The sequence below is a fragment of the Melospiza melodia genome, chromosome 12 (assembly GCF_035770615.1).
Source record: "Melospiza melodia melodia isolate bMelMel2 chromosome 12, bMelMel2.pri, whole genome shotgun sequence".
NCBI classification, from domain to species: Eukaryota; Metazoa; Chordata; class Aves; order Passeriformes; family Passerellidae; genus Melospiza; species Melospiza melodia.
Window position 1 is genome coordinate 6,106,310 of NC_086205.1, and position 21,224 is coordinate 6,127,533.

The window sequence follows — 21,224 nt, forward strand, 5'->3', positions numbered from 1 at the left end:
AATTACAAGTTAGGAAAGTACTATATTTGACCCTTAAATAATATTTATTGACTTACTGAAATTATTGAAATATTAAGAATATTTATTGTGAAGATCTTGTTTTTATTTTCACAAAGAAGCTGTTCAATTTCAAGAAATCTTGGACTTTCCCTTCATTATTAATAAGAAACAACTTTCTCACGAGATTTCCATGACAGTGCAGGAATCAGTCCCTCAGAGGGTTTAGTGCTGTGTTTTGCAGCCTGAGGGGCTGCAGCAGCTGCCCCTGGTTGGTGCGCTCGCTCTCGGCTGTGTAAACGTTGTGCTGTGCAATGTAGGCAATGACAGAGTCTGGGATCAGATATTTCACACTCAGCCCTCTGCACAGGGCAGAGCGGATCTGTGTTGAACTGATTTCATTCTGGATCCACTCCCTCACTAGGAAAATATTGTGCTGAAATTTAGATAGAAGCTCTGATTCCTGGATGAGCTGGGATGGATCAGAGCCAGCCCGGCTGATGCAGACCAAACCAAACTTCCCCACTATTTCTTTGATGTCTTCTTCCTTCCAGAGATTGGGTGTCTTAAATGTCTGTAGAAAATCAGCCCCACAGAGCAGCTTCAATTCTGGTAGAACTGGAAAGACAAAAGGAAATAACAGATGTCTTATCCTTTCTCCATCTTCAAGGAAGTTTATACTTAAAATCAGTTTTAACTCATCACTTTTAACATCACTAGATGTTTTTAAAATTATTTTTTAAATTATTTACCTTTACTCCAGACTTTTTTTCAGAAAGTTGCAAGAAAAATTCAGTTTAGGTTTTTATATGTCTGGTCACAACTACTTTATGACCTACTTCATCGTCATTCAAAGCATATTGAATATTATCTGTACACAGTTAAAGGAGAATTTTTACTCCACTCAAGCAATCCAAAAAGGGGAAGAAGGAAATAAAAATAAATAATTTAGCACAAAGATTAGACTTGGTTGAACCTGGCTACTCCACACCATCTTGCCCTGCTGTTCTTTATTGTCTCTATTTCTTATTTGCTGTTCACTGCCTAAGCCCCAGCACAAAACTCTTTCCTCAAACTTCTTCCACAGCACTCATCATTATTGTTGTATAAACGTTGACCAGGTAGTTTCACAGCCTTGTATGCATGTGAAATGAAGAGGAAATGAGGGCTGCCTTCACTTTACACTCGTTTGATGGTTAGCACATCTGCAAGTCTTCTACAAACACCTTAAAAGAGAGATCCAGAATGTAAGAAACATTCCAGTGGTGATGTGTCAAAAGTGTGATTTCTTTCCTCCACCAACTGTAAAGATACAACTCCTTAACAACCAGCAACAACTGAAATGTATTATTGATGTCCAAGAGGTGCTACAACACTAGAGGAAAAAGGCAATATACCAGAAATCCAGCAGCATCCTGGCAAGCCACAGGGCTAGGGAAGAGGATTAGATAGGGAACTGAAAACTGACATTGTTTCCAGAGCCTGCAGTGCCTCTACTGCCAACAGGAGCTTTTGTGGTCAGCAAACATCCACATGGCAGCATCACTACTGCGCTATCCATAAACTCTGTCCATTGTCTAACACTAGAAGTAGAATTCAAAGCAATCCCTGTATTTTTTATTAATGTATTCTGTGCTTTGCCAAACAAGCAGGGCCACAATGTACATCTCTGACAGAGCTAAAGAGTTGCTTATAAAATCAAGAATTAATACAACTCCAGGGTCTCTTATCTGTGTGGGAGCTATTACAGAACAACTACCCCAGCAGTTGGCATTTGGCATGGCTTGGTTTTGGCACACAGCTCCAACCCTCAAAACTCACCAGCTACTATGTTCAATTTTCTCACTACTAATCTGGTAAAGCTGTAGAGTTTTCAATGATAAACACAGCACCATGTTTACAGTCATGAACCAACCTGGTTGCTGGCAAGAAAGGGAGTCCACTGTAGAACTTTCCGTGGGAAGTTTGTTTCTTGTGAACTCCTTGGACTGGAACGTTCTGAGTGCTTCATTATAATGGTGCCTGCATTTAAAATAAAGGCTCCTGTGTGAGGCAATACTCAGACATGCAACAAAGTGATTACCTGGCACTTTCCCCCTCCAGAACAGGGTCTACTTTTCTGCCCTTTGGATTGGAATATAATTTTTCTGGAATTTAGCACATTCGTGCTGCCATGAGATTAGTATCAATGTAGTTACATTTTGTGAATTCACATGTGATCTCCTTAATGGCATCCTGGTTTGTAAATTTTTGAAATTCTACTGTTATGGCAATTTTGGTAGCTACTACATTTAAAACATAGAGGAGGTTTTTTTGCCTGAAACAGGACTAAATCTGACTTCAATCACTAGCTCTGATTTTTTGGTCACATACAACCCCTCATGATAGTGTTTTTGTAACATGTGCTCTGTTTTGAGGCGGAGACATTCTTGTTCTCTCTCCTCCTCTTCTCCATAAAAATATGTTCCCTGAGTTTTCACCTTGCTGTTTTCCTGTTTATTTTAATTAGAAGAATCACAATTCAGAGTAACTAAAAATACTCATAAGATTTTTGACATCTGCTGTGCTTCTAATTTTACTGAGTCCAGATCCAGGAAGGCAGGCAAGGATCTCTTTGCATGTTTTTCCAGGTTTCTGCTACTTTATCCTTTATCACTCCTTATCCCTGGGCCCCCCTGCAATAATGGTATTGCTACCTCATAGCAGTGGCCTTTTCTTTCCAAATCACAAAACCTTGCTTGTTTAGAACAGTCCCTGCCTTGCACCATCCTGAGCCAGGCCTAAGCATTGCTCACATTTGCACAAGCCAACATTCCACTGGCCAGGAAAACTGCACAGCCAAGAGGTGAGGCACATATGGCAGCAGAGAGTGGGTACCAGGAGCTGGGTCTGTGCCTTCCCACACACCCAATTTTAACCCTGCCTTGCTGTAAACAGGCTGCTGCTATGTATAGCCAAGCACGCCGACTGTGTGTCGTGCTCTGACATTCTTGGGCCAGGATTCAAAGACAAGAACGTTTGGCAAAGAGCTCCCTGCAGGACCAACGTTACAAACACTGCAAAATCTGAGCTGCCTGGGTCTGCTCAGCAGCTCAAGGGCTGGAGCAAGTAGGGCTGCATTAGTTTAGACACAGCAAAAAGGACAAACCCATCTGCCAGCTTCTCAAGCGTTTTCTGAACTGTGTATGAAGCTTTGAGTAACTACAGAGCTAAATCACAAGCACAACTCAACAGAAGTTGGGTAATGCAGATCTTTGCCAATTTTTAATTACTGTGTGGTATAGCTGCATGCCAATCAAATCCACAGGAGCAATGAATGCAGTCCTTTGCCTACTGACAATACTTCTTCCTTGTCTAGGAATACTCATCAACAGCAGCTAAATGGAAAACAGCTCTATTATGTTCCCTCCTCCTCTCTAAGAAAAGCCTTGGGAGAGTCTCCAAGATTTCCATACTCATTTAATAGCACTGCCATAAGTGGGATTTGAGCTTTGCTGCTTTAAATTCTTTTGTGTCACAGCTACTTGGGATCCTCTGCAAAATCCACAGGTTTTGATGAAATGTGACATTTTTACTGCACTCAGTTAAAACAAGTACTGTAGGAAAAGGCCACTCATGTGTTTTAGGACTAAATGTTCTACTGCAGGTAAGTGTACAGCTCAAACTACTGATAAGAAGAGACATTTAGGTACAATAATGATTTCCTCAGCCTTGCAATGGGAAAATCTCTTTCTATTGGTAGTGAAGTTTCCTACCTGAGGGAGTTTATTGTGAAGGCAGCAGTTAGTCCTTGGTTTTTTGAGGAGTGAAGAACCTACAGATTAACTCTGAATGAATGTGAAGAACAACAACTCTACAATAAACCATTACCCATTTATACTTAGTAAGGATCTGCTCTTTTTAAATATTTTTTCACCTGTGACAATTAAAATACAGTGTAAAGCACAAACACCTGCATTTCATCAAAATGCAGCTTACCCATTCAAAGGACAAGGTTCAGCACTGGATTATGGCACTGGCTCAGCTCATTAATACACATCAACATTTGTGGACAAAACAAGATTTAAGCTTGTTTCTCTCCTTAACAAGCATCCATTTTAACATTTTGTGGATTTCCTAATATAACTAGAGGTTCACTTTTTAGGCAGATGAGAAGTCTGGCTGTTCATACCACATTCCCTGAGCAGAAAATTATTCATATAGGGTTTACTTACTGGATTTCTTATCCTGAAGAACTCTTAAGTGGATTTATGATTTACAAACCCTGTCTTGCAGGCAGTACTCACTTCACTTGGAGCTGTGCAAGACCAAAGTAGGAGCACCTGATCTGTAAGATCTGAGACTGCTTCTCTGGAGGAAAATGGTTTGACTGCACTGAAGTTTAGGACAAAAGCCCCACAGCCAGGCCATATTGTAGGACAGCATTTGGTGACTTCTCTAACTGGGACATACAGTTATGATCAGAGAAAGAATAGAGTTTTCTGCAAAGATAGAAAACCTCCCACCCTGATCCTGCTCTGCTGCCTGGAGGGAAGGGGCAAAAGGAGCAACTGGATGTCTGTGTTCCTTCAAGGAAGCAAATAAAAGCAGATCTAAAAGGCTCTACTTTGGCTTCTAAGTTTCCAATGAATTCTTATGGATGCTTTTGTAAGGTAACAGGTCTGGCTTTTAACTGCTTTCACAAAGACCTACAAGAGCTTTTGGGGCAGCTGTTGGTGAGCACAATTTAGAGCCTTGAACACCTATTTCCACTTAGAAAGTCCCCTAGAAAATGGAGATAAAAATGAAGAATCAATGATAGCTCTTACAGCACATTTGCTGTAGACTTCCATGAAGGTTTCCAGTTTAATGGTATCTGTTACCTTCTGTAGCACCTTTTCCAAAGAGCAGTAACCACAAGAAGTTTGTGTTTTCACTCCCTGCCCCATATGCATTTATTACCATATGGAAAGGACATGTTTCAAGGTCCTTCCATCAAGTTTTGGACTACTTGTTTAATTTCTCCTCCTAGCACAAAATCAAAGCAAACTCTGAGATTTTAAAGAAAACATCAGCAGTTATGGGCTTGGGCTTAATTTACCATTAGTGTTAATAAGAAAACTTTACAAGGATGTGTGAACAGATAAACCTGGAGGCATAATACTGCTACCATAGCTAACCTGGAACAGAGATGCTCCTGAAGAGCAGCACCATTTGTGAACTCTCTTACTTTCTGATCACAAGCTCTCTATCACCTGCTTAGAGACTTACACCCAAGAAAGGTAACATGGGAGGCAGGAACTTTTCCTGCAGAACCCAGCAGTGGCCTTCATTTTGCAGAGGTTTTCCACATGCATCCAACTACCTGAAGGACATGAGGGCAGGACCATGGTAATTGCAGAGGTCTGAGGGAAGCAAATGAAAGATTCCTGGTGGAGAGTCCTGACTTGCCTGGCTGTTTTAGAGGAGCAGGTTCTGTGCGTTGACACGGCAGATTTTTGGCAGTCAGTAATTTCATCAAGACAGGAAGAAGATAGTGTAATCACCTTAATACTTTCACTGTCTCTGTCCAGGTGTCCTGCTGGCTCTCCCAGGGATCCACACGGATCCAGTCAGACGTCTCCAGGGCCAGTCTGGCCATCGCCACCCGGTGCCTTGCTGACACCAAGCCTTGCTTCCCATAGCTATCACCAACAGGAGACATTATGCCTTCAATCACCTGGTATCTTCCTTTGGGAAAAAAAAGAAAAGGAAAATATGAAAATTAAGTCCTCTTCACAGAATCTTGAAAATTTAGGGTGGATAGGGCCTTGGGAGCTCACCTAGTCCAACCTCTTCAAAGGGTACAATCATGGTTAAGGGCAAAGGTTTGAGATGCTATGGACAACTTGATTTGGGTTTTGTTATTAATCCATTCCCAGCAATTACAAAATTAAAATGAAAATGTTTTGTTTCTCTGTGAATTGCTCACAATTACTATCATGTTTATCCTAATAAATGACCCAAAAAGGAAAGCTGAGTAAACAGACAATTTTAAACCATGTAGACAGAGTAATAATTGATGTTGCACACTATCAAAATTGTTAGATGGAATTAATTTTCGTAGTCCAGTTAGTACAGTTGATATAGCCAGAGCAAAGAATGACTTAACTGACCCCTCCTTTGTTCTTAGCTATCTGATCATTGTTATTTATCAGAAGCATTGTGCCTTCCTTTGCTTTAAAGCAAGAATTACAGCACATTACTGCAGCTGTGATAGATGTGCTTCAGACAAATCAGGAGACTGAAGCACAAAGATGGGGCTAATGGAGTCTAAAACAAGACTTGGAGCACTGTGCTCCACACATCAGCTCAGCAGCCACTAAATGCCTTTCTATGTGGCTGACTGTGTTAAATACATTTGATAATATGCCCCTGGTTTTCTACCCCTGTAACACAACATACCACAACAGACTGGTTAGATTTTGCAGTTCTGGCCCCAAACCAGGAAACAAAAATAAAGCACCACCACAAGCTGCAAGCCTTGAGAAATTGAGAGGAGAGGAAGAGTGTTTCAGCTGAACAGAAATGAACAAAATTATTTCTCACGTAGCACATGCATTTTAAATAACTATGATAAATGTGCTACTGAGGAGGGGAAGAAATCCTTGTCCTTTTTTCTAATTCAATTATTTTAACAGAGAAACTTCAATGCAGCATGCTACCTTTATTGCTTTGTAAGGAAAACAGCACCCCTGACATTTCTGGTACTGGTACATGACAATTTAATATTCCAACACGAAAATGTCACTCTAGCAATGTCACATTTATTTTGATGTAATAAAATTTTCAAAAGAACTTCATTGAATTGGACTTAAAAAACCAGCAGTAAGATTCAATGAGATTTACATCCTCTTAAGATGTCAGTTCAAACCATCCTCTGTTTTAAAATATTCTCATTACAGGCAAAATGAGCAAGATAAAATTTTCCAGCATCATGCAAAGATGTGTATATAATTAAGTCCATCTCTTGATTTGAAATTGGAAATAATTCCACTTGATTTATGAACAACAATTATTCTCTCATACTGTGGTATTATACAGTGCTATAACAAGTTGTCATTTAAAGGGAAAGAAATTACAGTTTAAATTCATTTCTCGTTTAAAGGGAAGGAAACTTTTTTTCAAACTGCAGTTTGAATTCACTACTACGTTAACCTTATTAAAAGGTTTTTCCTACATGATGATTTTATTTGCCATGTTTCACTTTCTTTACATTTCTATGGCTATAAGTTCTTGCCTTATAACTTAAATGAATATATTAAATGAAAAAAAATCACATTTCTGTGAGCTCATGCTAACCAAGCATATGGGTCTGCCACATCCTTGTGAGATGGAAAGATTTCAGTCTCTCATCTGCCCTTGAGCTGCATGAATGAAATGAGATAAGAGCTTCTGGTGCCATATCAGCTTGTTCCCAAGCAGAAATGAAACCAACTGGAAGATAAAAAGCAAGGTTGGTAACACTTCAAAGAGTGAAACACAGGAATGGCTTGAGGAGATTCACAATGGAGTAACCAGCACTGTGCAAAGAGGATGCACGAGAGCCTTCCAAACAGAAACACAAGCTTTAGCTGTCAAAATATAGGAAATAATTTTATTACTGGCTCTAAATAACTTCTTTCCAATTCAGTAATTTAGAAGTTCGCTTGTTCAAATATGCCCCTCAGTTTTGGCAGGTGTGTGAAGACAAAATAATTAAATTCTGTCACCTCGGGCTTTTATTAATGTCCATTGCAATTCTCTTCTCTCTCCCATAAATTATTACAGGTTGTTTCATACCTTCCTTGGTCCAGAATCACCTTCAAATTCTATTTCTCTGGAATTCTATTTGTTTTCACCATGTAGTTTGTTATTATTACTTGTCCTAAATATGTGTAAAAGTCCTCCAGGCCCTCAAGTGGCTTTGTTTTTCAAAATAAACCTACCCAAAAAAAGTTCCTCTTGCTATGCACTGGCATTTTCTAAGAACTGTTTAGGAGAAGTGGCTAGTGCTCAGAAAACTAAATATAACAAAAGGAATGAAACAAAGACTGTCCCTCAAACATGTTAAAGGAGATTATTAAAGAAAATAGGTATTTAGTTTTCTGTTATCAAGGTGTCACTGTAAATTGTCACAAACACTAACATTAATTGTAATGCTTAATTAGCTTATTAATACTAAAGCAAATTTATCAAATGCCAATTCATACAAAATTGTTTGTGTATTTTGGTGAGGCTTCTAAAGATTAATTTCTTCTGGTAGTAAGTCTGTAATTCACTGGGAGAAATTATGCCAGAAGTCAGTAACAAAAGTAAATAACCACTACAGAAAAGCAAATAAATGAAACACTTCCAGGCATTTAACTCTTGCTCACTACTCATTTTCCTCTCAGTGTCAAGGGAAAATGCTCCCAGAGAAGCTCTGCAGCTTCCTGGTGTTGCCCTACCAGTGAACAGGAGAAGCTGGAGGAAGGCAGCCAGCTGAGATGAGCAGTGGTTTGGCCTCGGCAGCACACACAGGAGGCACCAACCTGAGACCATGGGAAGTGGGATACTGAAAGGGACATACCTGGTCAGGTCATGGCCAGAAGAGTGTGCTCATGGGAGTCAGTATGCTAATGGCATGCTAATGGGATGCTAATGAACTGTTCTAGATTAGGTCATGTTTCTGGCTCTTGTTCTCAGTTAGTTTGGAACCTGTCACGTTCAAGGTCGTGTTCCCAGCTCGCGTTGGTGACTGGACCCTCACCCTCAGAACACCCCTCCCTGTATCTTGTTATGCTCCCCACAGCCCCTGCCTTTGGATCTTGCCCCTCAGATCATGAGCTTTCTGCCTTTGTTATACTGCTAATAAAGTTCTTTATTTTTGGGCAAGTCCATCGTTCCTGTCCCTCTGTTTTTGCCACGTTCCCCCAGGCTGGACCAGACTTGGAGTTGCAGAGAGCCAGACTGTGATAGAATCCAGTAATGGTCTCCCATTTTCCCCAGTTTTCATAAGATAATAACTCATTATCCTTCACCTTCCCCTGGCATTTGTCTTGCCACAGATAAAACATCTTGTCTTTCACACCCCCCTCCTTTGACCTGCATTGCTTTTAGTCTCACCTGGAAATTTGGGGATGTATCCTCCACTGTCAACACTTGGGAAACAAGATTAAAAATAGATAGATTGATTCTAGTTCTATTTCTTTGGTCTTTAAGGTCAAATGAGGAATACAGTCACAGAGAAGTAAAAGTACTTGATATTAGGTATTCATACTCTAAAGGCATCTGCAGTTTCAAAAAACAATTTTAAAACAAGGGACTGAGTACTGGAAAATTTTAGCTTTGTCTGAGGATGTGTAAAGTGCCAGATTCAAAAGAGTAGACAGAAAATCCAGGTAAAGAGAATGATTTGAGTCATTCAGGCACACACAGCTATGTGTGTTGTATTTAAAAGGCAGCATGACAAGATTTATTGGCTGATATTAACAGAAAAAGGATGAATTACTTGACATGTGGCAATGAAACTGCACTTAAAGAAACCCAATAAAATGTCTTACTTAAAATAGGGATGTATGAAAAATAAGATTAGGCAGCATTTAGAAACTGACGTGATGTACAAAAAGCTGGCAGACAGAATTACTGGAGATGTCAGTCAGGATGCACATCAGGGATAGTCACACCAGTCATGGCACTGAAACCTGCCTCTGAACTCACAGAATCCTGGAGCTGCTGAGGTTGGAAAAGCCCTCTGAGATAACTGAGTCCAACCAGGAACTCAGCACTAGAACATGTCCCCAAGTGCCACATCCACACGTGCTTGGAACACTTCCAAGGCTGGTGACTGAACTCCAGCCAAGCCACGGCCCAACTCATCATTTCAGCCTGATTTGTGATGGAGCAGCACTACTGAAGCAGCAGGAGGATGAAGCCATTCCCAAGCCTGTCGGAACTCAGTGCATCCCTCTGGGTGTCCAGAGTTGCTGGGACCCTGCCAGGGGGCTCAGAGACCCTGGCACACAGCCCAGAACACCTGTGGGTTTGATTGTGACCCGTGGAGCAAATTACCAGCTTTGTATGAGGACCTGAAAGCCACAGAAGTTTAGGTGGCATGATAAGGAAGCTATCACGGGGTGAAAATGTGGATTTTAGGATTTTTGGTATGGGGGTTATGGGGACAAGATGGAGGAACTTGGGTGTGTCCAGCCTTTCTTCATCTTCTTGTTCTCTATTTTCTGCTGCGTTGCTGGAACTTTGGGATTGGTTTAGAGTAGAAGCTCACTGTCTAACACAGGTGATAGGTATTGGGAATTAAGTGTAAATATGTTATAGGTAGTTTGTAGTATAAAAGGACAACACAGAGTGACTGTGGCTGCCCTGCTGAGCAGATCTCAGCTGGGCAGAAAGAAAATTTTATAGGTAAGAATTAATAAACAACCTCAAGACCAAAAACTGAAGAGCTCTGACTTGTTCTTCAGATGCATGGGCCAAAACAGAGACCTTTCACTCATCTTGGGGCAGAAATTAACAACCAAAAACCTGAGACCAAGCCTAGGAAACACCTCCCTCACACTAATCAATTAATTCCTCACTCATTTCAGGCATCCAGTGCGGATGTCAGCTCCAAAGAGCATTGTTCCCTCTGAAAGGGAATCACTGCTGCTTCAAGTCAGACAACTCCTGTTCTCCAGCCCCTCCATCAGCTCCCAGGCTGCAGCTGCTGCTTCTTCTCAGCAAATAAGCTCCAATTTCTCCTCTCCTTCCCTGCTAACCACAGAAGTGGAAACAGGGCTGAAATCATGAGAGAATGACCAATAAATTCGCTGGGTAGGAATGGTTCTGCTATAAAAGAGGCATCCAGAATCAGTCATTTTTATAGCATGCTGCCAACCCCTTCTGCTTGAGAAACTTCCCTGTCGAGGAGGGGCCACAGGTGGGGTTTGAGCACCAAACCACACACCCACACACAGAGCACAAACACATCCAGCTGCTCCTGGAGCTCCTGAAGGTGCAGCCACCTCTGCTCAGGATGGGTAAAGCTGCTGCAGGCAAACTGAGGGCTCTGACTTTGCTGCCACGCTGGGTGAAGCTTTCAGAGAGTGCAAAGACAATGCTGTAAGCAACCCAGACACCAAAGAAGGATTATGCAATGCAGAAAGTCCTTGTACTTGTAAGGCTTCACAAATGAAAATAAGAAGCCAAAAGGCAAGTCGCACCCTACCCAGAACTAGGCATTGACATCAGGTATAATATAATGCACAATTTCCATTTCAACCTTTCAAAATTTCATTTTTAATATGATTATTACTAGATTTTAAGCAAACTGCCCTGAGTAAGGGGTGGAGTCTTTCTAAACTGACCCTGGGGCAGACCAGACATGAAATTGATTCAGACAGAATAATAATTAATTTCCCAGTTCAGTCCTTCTTTAAAGGCAAAGAGAAATGTTACTGGACTACAATTTATGACTTAAACAGAATTACCAGTTGGTCTCATATTACCTTTCTACTCTGTGCATATCTGGAGAGCAGAATCATTTATAAAATTACAGTGAAAAAAGTAAATTAAAATCTCTTTTTAACCCTTTATTTCTAGTCCTACAGGAGCAACAAAATAATGTTAGTTCTAGGAAAACCGACTTGTAGAGGCTGCTCTCAGAGCCAGCTCTGTAATTCCTCCTCATGACAGTCAAAGTTTCCTCACAGGATATTCTGAGTGTGCAACTGCTGCTTTTACTGCACACTGGTTATCAGTGGGTTCCCAGGTTCTCTCCCCCTGCTCAATTTGACAGCCAAATTCCTTTTACTATTATTTGCAGCTTAGGTTCCTACTGAACCACCTCCCTGGAATCTTGTCTGTCAGATTCCAATAAATAATGATTCCCTCCCAACCACTTCCAGAAACATAACTGCATATATTAGCTGCAGATGGAAAAAAATAAAAAATCCCTGAGCAACTAAGGAGCTGCTCAAGCTTAGAGTTCAAGGCTTTCCAGTGGCATTTCTGGTTCTTTCTTAAATTCCTGATGTTACCACCTTGCTCTTTTGTTGCCAAAACATTCTAGCCTGTGGCATCTCGCTTTTCTGATCTTTTTTTAGGACAGATGAAGTGCCTCTTAGTGAAGACAGATAATGAATAATTAACATTTCATCTTTTCTCCAATTTCCCCCGGCTGTCAAAACTGCTACCTGAACTCTTCTTCACATTGAAGCACATTGTATCAGAAAAGCACGGAATTAGAACATAAAAGATCTTCCTAAGTTTCAAAATTATTAACCATATTATTTCACAAGGTTCAGCCAGTGCCATGAGCAGGATCCTCAAACTGCTGATAAAACTTTTACTCTCTTTGCATGAGCACTCATTGCTGATACACTGAGGTAATGCCAGACTTTCTATATTGAATATCCCATGAAAGCTTTACATTAATATCAGTGAAGAATATTAAAATGAACCCAGCTGTAAAGTAAGAGCTGATCTCAGTGAGTATTAAAACTCACTTTTTTGAGTTTTTCCCAGGCCTCACTGACCTGTCTGGTGCAGGTGGTCTCTGGCCAGCTCAAACAAACGCATGTGCATGTTGGTGGTGGGGTTAAAGGAGCCACAGGCCAGGAGGATGACAGGGATCCTGCTCCTCATCCTGACAGCAAAACATTACAGCTCCTTCCTGAAGAAAAAAAATAAATTAAAAGACAAACTTGAGAAAGAGGAGTCTGCCCTTAGTTCCTGAAGTAAAAGGAGCTGTTTCCAGGGCTGGGTGTTCCTGGAGTACCAGTGCAGTGTGCAGATATCAGTCCTGTCCCAGCATTCAGCCCCTGCTCAGGAACACAGCTGCTCCTGGGTATTAATTAGGAAAACACCAACACATTCTGCTTCCCCACACACAGACACGGCTACAACATACTTCTAGAAATTTACATTCCTATGTCTAAATCCTGACAAATTTTTTTACCACTTTTTAATTTTTAACTTGCTTTTATTAGAGAGAAAGGTCTTGTTCTGTCTTTGTAGCCATTGATAATGCTGGAATCCGCAGGCCTGCTACAAAAGCAATTTTTTTTTTTTTTTAAGTAACTTCTTTCACTGAACCTTTGCAACATGTGACAAATCCTCAGGTGCAACACCCAATCCTGCAGCGTGACTTCCTGGGAGCTGGGCAGGCAGCACTGGGGGCTGGCAAACGCTTCCTGCCAGGTTATGGGCATGGGCATGGACGGCAGAGCAAGGGGCAGGGCACCTGCAGAGGGAGCACGGCTGTGTCAGGAAATCTGCTCTGTGAGGAGCCTTGCAGGGGTGTTTACAAAAAACCCTCTCATAATTTGGTTAAACTGTCAGTCATCTACTAAAAATGTAGCAAAAATCAGTTTAAAGCCACTGTGCTTGGAGCTATTTACTTGCATAACTCTTTTGAAAACTAATCCAGAATACAACTGGCATGATAAAAACAAGTGTGTCCCACATCCATGTCTGCAAATCCAAAGTCTTTTCCTAGAATTTGAAATGTCTACATTGCTCACACCTGTGTATCATACAAACACCACTCTCCTCCCTTCCCTGGCCTCCAGCCCCCTCATCAAACAGAATCTTCCTGCAGCAGACACCTGCATCCCAAACTTCAGAACCCAGGCCTGGGATAACAGACCAAACCCAGCACAGATTGTGTGTTCTCATCAGCCAAATCTCGTTCTCCTTCTGCACTGCAGCTGTAGCTCAGAGCCCACTTCTTGTAGTTACCAGTTCTTACCATCCCTTTCTCCCTCTCCCCTTTCTCTGACCTAGAAAAATTTCATAATAATGGTTAAATCCATGCCAAGTCCATGTTTTATAGCTGCCAACCTGATCAGTTCATTTATGGAGGATTTACAACCTGAAGACTGGGACTGTACCATGGAACAGCACTCAGTGCACCAAGTAACAAGTGTTAATATTGTCACTTCTGACTTTTTGAACCTTTGACATTCGAACCTTTTTACTGAGAAAATCCTTTGAAGCATTAAGTGCTACCTGTACCTCCAACATCTAGTAATGAATACAATTGTTTTATAATGTTTTTATTCTATTTTCCTCATTTCTCATCATACTAGGGGAGACATACTGGGGAGAAAACGCTGGCTGTAGAGCCACTGAAAGACATCAAGTTTTATGGCCTGATGGGAGCAGCAGCAGGAGAGCACCCTGCTCTCTCCTCTGCTTTACTGTCGCTGTGCAGACACAAAACCTCACACACGAAAACTGTATGGAAAATGTATAGCTTCTTTATTCAGAAAAAAACCAAAACTGTTCTTTTGTTCAGTATCAGCAATTCTGTAAATGCATCTCCATTGGATGGGGGAAGGTGTTTCTGCCCTGAAATGGAGCTCTCATTGCTGGCTCACAGCCCTCCTGTGCTCCCTCCTGTTCTGACCAAGTGCAGTTCATATTTCCATAGCTGTTCCTTTATTTGACATCTCAACTGAATAATTGCTTTTGCTTTGCTTTTAATTCTACAGACTATTCCTCACCTGAAACAAAGGTGTTGGACAGTTTTGTTGCAGCTCTTACTCATTTATACCCCAGAAACTCCAGGGAAAGACTTCAAGCTGGCATACTGACAATGGAAATTCAAAAATCAAACCACCACCACGACCAAAAAAACCAAACAACACAAAACCAAAAAAGAAAACAGAGAAAAAAACCCCCACAATAAACCAAGATTTTACTTATAGAAAATACATATGTAATGAAAAAGCATTTCACAAGATATACATCTAGAAAATCATAAACACCCTATATATACATAAATATATATATTTTAAATATATATTTAAATATAAAGGGTGTTTGTATTTGTTTATACATTTTAATTTTTATGTTTGTTTATATATACTAATGTTATGTTTATGTTTGTTTATATATTTAAGTGTATACTTACTTATTTTAAAATCAGTGTTTTTATTTTTACTATCCCCAAATATGGTGCACCCTACACCTATTTAACAGGTCCAGGAAAACATTTAGTATTTGAAACAAAACTTTCTGATTCAGTTGCTATCTCAGCTGGTATTAATTACCTGGGGGGCTTCAAATCATTAGAACACCTTAATCAAAGTAACAGAAAAAAAAGGGAGTAAAGTGATTTTTCAGCTAAGCTCCCTTGAGCACTCAGACCCTGGGGGAAGTTTAGACACAGAGTCTGTGTGCCCTGCTCTGGGCCCGTGTTCCAGCAGCCCTGGGCAAGCAGAGCATTCCCAAATATCCCAGTCTGCAGCTTGGGAAGCTTCCAGCAACAGGGACATGGTGTGGCAATGCAGAAAAGGGCACTCACCTCCAGATGGGGAGGCCACACTCAAGCTATAGAAAAAAGCTTTGATGGTGGACAAAGCATCATGATTTTCATGAGATAGTTCCTGCAAGTTCTGTCCCTGGTGCCTGTATTCCTACAATATGTCAATAAGAGATGATGTTACAGATGACCACACTTAAGCTCTGCTGAAAGTCAGTAATTAGAGCCATATCTGATTAATTATCAGCAGCAGAATGGAGTGCTGAGCAGCACAGTCTGATTCATGAGCTGTTAAATTAGTAAACTGGAGAACAAGGCACTGATACGTGCATGCTGTGAGTCACTCACCCTTGAGGGAAACATTTCTGCAAAAAGCACAAATAAACCAAATCCTAGCACAGGATTAAAGCATTATCTCCTCCTGTGAGGGGGAATCTAGATTAATTTAGATGAAATTTAGATTTAAACAAGTTCAAAGCTGCCCAATTCCATTCTTTTACTGGGCCACATCATCACTTCATATAAATTCATGCAGATACAATGAGACCAAGTGACACTAAAAGTATTAGAGTTGTGAGACAGACTTTGAAAGTCAGGACATAAAATTACATTAGTAGCTGACCCAAATCATAGCAAACCACAGCACACAAATATCCCTAAAAATATGATTGGATATGAGAGCTTCTCATGCTGTTAATAATAATAATAATAATTCTCTGCTGCCAATAATTCTCTCCTCCACAACAGTGACAAATATTTACCTGTATATCCCCACCTTCCCTTTAATAATGAAATAAATATGTACCTGGGTGAGGAAAAATGGAGAATGCATAATCTGGGGCAGTATTTAATTTACTCATCAAGAAGTAACTCACTTCAGCCACAAAGGATTTTACAAGGACATATATATTATACACAGCCCAATATGATGCTGTAACCCTCCAAAACAGCTTTTTCAGGGCCACATGATAAGTCAAATTATTATTATTATTAAATTCCAGTGATTCAGGTGGACCCCATCTGTCTGACTTTCACTGCAAGCCATGACAGGATGCATAATTTCCTATCAAATTCACTGTATCAGAACCATGAAGCTGCTCCTTCCAATCCCCACACCAGAATTTTAGTCAGAGAACACAAGTCCCACTGCAGCTTCAGAGAAATCCCAAGATCTGCTCCCCTCCTCAGTGCAGTATTCACCAGAGCAGCAACTCATCCAAGCCTATAAAAACATCTGGGCTTTTTCACATCCGGGCTTTTTCACATCTAACACAGAAGATGGCTCAAACCACAGCAAATGCTGCCTTTGACAATGCACAGGGGGGTTTGCCAGAGACAGACGATTTGCTCACTTTGGGGACCAAATTTTCCCAGCAAAACAAAAACACCTCATAGAAAACTGCCTGTGGCCCAAATTAAAAGTGCCCTGGTGGCAGCCAAGCCAGAGAAAGCAGCCTCAGCAGAAGTGTCTCCTCCCCTCCTTTTGAAGATTATAATTCTTCAAATCACAGCATACTTCACTCCTGCCATTCCTTTATTTCAGGCTGTATTCCCTTCCACAGAAGAACCAACCCAACCTCTCCATCAGTTACATCTCTAAAACCTAAACATGGCTTATGGCTCCATTTGCTTGGAATGAGTTTTTTCTTCTGAATGAAACCACTTCTCTGTTTTCAGTTTCCAATCCCAACTCTTTCTGCTCCACTGCTGCACAGATTCAGCAGTCTAAAGTGCCCAAAGGAGAAAATTCACCACAAAAATCACTCGCTGACAAAGCACAAGAAATATAAATAATAAGTTGAGCACAGGACTCACGCAGTCTGAAATACATGCAAATATCGAACCTCCAGTTAATAATGAACACAGCACTGCCTTCAACAATTTTTTACTCTGAAAAATTTGAGCAGAATTATTGCTTAGCACAAGGTTACAAAGATTATATGCTCAACACACACAAAACAGAGTCTGAATTCAAGTGAACAACACATTTTTTTTAGCCTGTGAGTTGCTGCAAGTTTGTAACTAGAATTCCACAGTGGGGCACAGGAGTGTTTGGTCCCAGAGTCCAGCCACTAAATTATCCACAGAGATACTCCCATGATAATATCCTAGTGTTTTTCTGAGTATTCTTAAGAATATTATATGTTATTAACATTCTTAATCATCCTGCAAAATAATCACACTTACAGGCTGCCCATTGCCTGAACAGCAACAAGGAATACAACAATTCAGCAACATGGAAATCTGAAAACACTATTCCTTCACATCAACAGCAAACTACCTTATTTTTAACATCCCTATTTGTGCATTTACTAAATATTCTGTGGTTATTTCAGATTTTCTGCTGTCTTTAAACAGCAAATATGTAGATACAACCAAAGCATAACATCCTTAATGTTATTTTTCTGTATCAGGGAAAATAGTGAAATAATCCCATTTTGTGCAAAAGGCATTAATTATATTCTAAAGTTCTATTGTCAAGTGCTCATAAAGCACTTGCAAAACTTAGGCATAGAGCTCTGCAGCAGTTTCATCTGGTGATAAGGCCAGTGATACTCCACTAACCCAGAACCATGCAGAAAATAAGTAAAAAAGGAGCAGACTGGCCAACAGCTCGTAGCCAGTGTTTGCTGGGTAGTGCAGGATCCCACTGGCCTCACACAACACCCCTCCCTGCACAATTCTGCAGCATTTCCACAACTCAAGAGAATATGATCATCTCCTACATCTTGTATTTCCTGCAGCATGACCTTTATAATTACTGCTCCAATAATCCTAGTGATCACTCAATATCTGACCCTCGACTCCCTTCCTATTCTTTGTGCCCATATCACACTAATAAATAAGCTTTTTCTTCTTCTACAGAAGAATTGTCCAAACTATTCTGAGTCCTCCTTCTGTTGGCATGTACGAGTCAGTCACCCACAATGCACAATATACTGATTTACAGAGAAAGAGGATTCACACAGAACTGCAGCTCTGGGAGCCTATTTTTAAGCAAACAAACTGCTGATTTAGTGAAAGCACCAACTTATATGTCAAAACAAACTCTTGCTAAAACTTCAAGAGTTCCTGTTGAGAAGCCATTCAGAGTGATTTTTTTCGTCTATCAACACTTCTGTAATTTTCTTTCAACTAGTAAAACACACTTAGCATATCCTAAGGCAAATCTCAGAAACTGAGCTCACACACAAATGGAAGATAAATTTAAGTAGTAAAGAAAACATCTTCAATCAGCTCTTATAAAGCTGGTTTTACAAGGCAGCAAGCTAATGAAACCCCTAGCAGTGCTACTGCAGAACACTCAAATACAAAATAATTATATATAGCACCCACAGCATGAGACAGGATTTCCAGAACACAGAGCAAGACATGCCTGTGCCACATCACTGGGCTGCATGACATTTCTCATGTTTTTGAAGTTCCCCATTATACTTTGTGACAAATTTCTTCATTTCTGCTAATTATTGTTCAGAAAAACGCACAGTGCTTGGTGAGAGGGTGATATCCACACCAGCATTTGAGTGGTAATTGCACACCCTGTTATAAATGAGAAGCTTGACTAGGCCAACATTCAAGCAGCAATCAATTTATTAATTAATATGGTAAAGTATGAGCAACACAGCGCTGGGTACAGTGGGGAAGTTTTCCCTCCAACTGCACACCCATAGCTGAGGCTTACAGGTATTTATGGGGGCACTCATCAGCTTTCTCAGCAGTTTCTATTCCAAATTTTTACATCACAATTCCATACACTATTGTGATTTAGTTTTTCTCAGGATGTATCCCAAAAGGAGCATCCCCAGATGGTGGGGGTCCAGTTTCTGAAAGAAGAAAGACAAATCCCATTTGGTCAAGTCCAGCTCCCCAGATGTGTGTCCACCTTTTAATGACAAGGACTATAAATCTCCTAACAGTGATGTCCAGCTTCCCTTGCTCAAAACTATAAATCCTTGAGGTGATGTTCATCTTCCTTTCTCAAGCTGTTTTTCTCTGCTTTATTAAGGTGTGAGATAAGCATATTTCCTTTATATATATTCCAAAGCTCTAGTTTCAAGGATACAAGCAATATTCTAAAATTATACTTCAAAAGGTTATTATTGCAGAACACTTTAAGGAATAACTACAAGCAAAAAGCAGCATCCTTAATGCTTTAATTCCAATGCTCCCAAATCAACCAAGGTTAATTGCAAACAAAAGATAGGTTCAAAGGCCTTTTTCCATGCTTTACTTTCCTCTGTTATTATTAGAATTCCCAACTGTCCCACTGTTGGTCTCCACACATATCCCAATCACAAATACACACATTGCCTGAAAGTACCTGACACCAAACACAGCTTTGTATTTCATAAGCCTCAGCTAAACCTTCATTTACCTTAAGTAGTAAAACTTTTAGAGTAGCTATTCTGAATATCAGAGTAAAATAGCATTGAACTGAAGTATCTAAAACTCAACAGCTGACATATTGTAGTCCCTCTTTCTTAATAAACCCAAGCAAATGCATAAAGTATAAAATTACCTCAGCTCAATATTAAAGTTTATTTGGAGAAATGGAAATGTATCATTTTTTTTTACTGATTTCTGAAACAAGGCAATGCTCTCAATCTTAGAGAATGGGTCTCAGTCCCCCTACCCTGTAGGGACTCAAAACTCACCAGGAATTTCTGCAGTTACTGTGGGAACACCTTATTTTAGCCATAACTCCTATTTTTCACATAGGAGCACCCAGGGGAAGGCACAGTCGGGCTGGGACACAGGCAGGGCTCCAGTGGCACCTGGGCCTTGACAGCTCCACCTGCGACTGAAACACTGCAGCGATTAAATCCTCAAAAACCCATCCCTGCAGTTTGACCCATTAAATTATTTTAAAAGTTGCAAGCTCAAATTCCCCTCTGATGGGACTGCCACTTGTTGTGTCCTCCGTGCTCCCCACACACAGCTCTGCACTTCTCAAAGGTCTCTGAGGTCATCTCAGTGCTAATTAGGTTGTCACAGACAGGCTAAATTCTGAAATTCGCATTTCTGAAGTTAAAGGCACGAAGGCAGTTTACACACAGTGGAACCAGACTTCAATAGCAAACAGCACCTGGAAAATGAGCTCACATGGACTGTATTGCTACAAAGCTTAAAGAAAACAAACACCGTGCATTGTTAATAAAATCAAACAGCAGCTGCTGCACCCTCTTAAAGCCGGAGAAAAAGACGAGAAAGTTACGCGGCGAAAGCCGGATAGATTGAAATAAACAAAAAGTAACCATATCTGCTGTTGTCCTCTTTAAAACCCTCACTGCACTTGGCTAGGTGCTGGGGGAGGGAGGGGGGAGAAGGGAAAAAAAGCATTCTGTTTTAAACACACGCACACAAACACACACACACATATATAATATATATATATATATATATATATATATATATATATATGTAATAGATGTCTATATGGTGGTGGCTAAGCGTTTATCGGGTGCGTGGCGTGGCCAGCCCAGCAGCCGCGGCTTTGAGGCCTACCCGCAATGCCCGCAATGCCCTCAGCGCCCGCTCCGCGCCGCGCTCCCGCCCGAGCCCGAGCCCGAGCCCGCAGCCGCTCCCGACTCCCGCCGGGGTCCGGCCGCCTCCTCCCCTCCTCCCGTCCGTGTGTCCGTCCGTCCGTGCTTCCTTCCGTGCTTACCGCAGGACAAGCGGCGCCCCCGCGGTTGGCAGCGCTGCCCCCGGCTCCCGGGGCAGGCTCGGGGCAGGCTCGGGGCCGGCCCCGCGCGGCCGCTGCCCAGCGGCAGCCGTGCCTCCTTCCACGGCTGTGTGTTCTTATTGTCACCTGAGGGTGACCTCCACAGCAATGAGTGTGTTCGTATTGTCACCTGAGGGTGACCTCTACAGCAATGAGTGTGTTCTTATTGGCACCCGAGGGTGACCTCCACAGCAATGAGTGTGTTCGTATTGTCACCCGAGGGTGACCTCCACAGCAGTCAGTGTGTTTTTACTGTCACCT

At 41.2% G+C, this 21,224-nt stretch overlaps 1 protein-coding gene across 3 annotated transcripts; it reads right to left on the reverse strand.

Annotated features, from left to right (window-relative positions):
- Positions 1-61: 61 nt before the first annotated feature.
- NMNAT3 (nicotinamide nucleotide adenylyltransferase 3) lies at positions 62-20,981 on the reverse strand. 3 transcript variants are annotated; one of them, XM_063166521.1, is made up of 6 exons: positions 20,907-20,925; positions 15,284-15,395; positions 12,510-12,646; positions 5,523-5,706; positions 1,913-2,019; positions 62-615 (listed from the first exon to the last, which is right to left on the reverse strand). In XM_063166521.1, the coding sequence occupies exons 3-6, from the start codon at positions 12,616-12,618 to the stop codon at positions 206-208; spliced, it is 810 nt and encodes a 269-aa protein (XP_063022591.1). In that variant the 5' UTR covers positions 12,619-12,646; positions 15,284-15,395; positions 20,907-20,925; the 3' UTR covers positions 62-205. The 3 variants fall into 3 exon arrangements, with proteins under 3 accessions (XP_063022591.1, XP_063022592.1, XP_063022593.1); XM_063166522.1 differs by lacking the exon at positions 15,284-15,395 and having other exon boundaries at positions 20,907-20,981; XM_063166523.1 differs by lacking the exons at positions 15,284-15,395; positions 20,907-20,925 and adding an exon at positions 20,747-20,765.
- Positions 20,982-21,224: the final 243 nt, after the last annotated feature.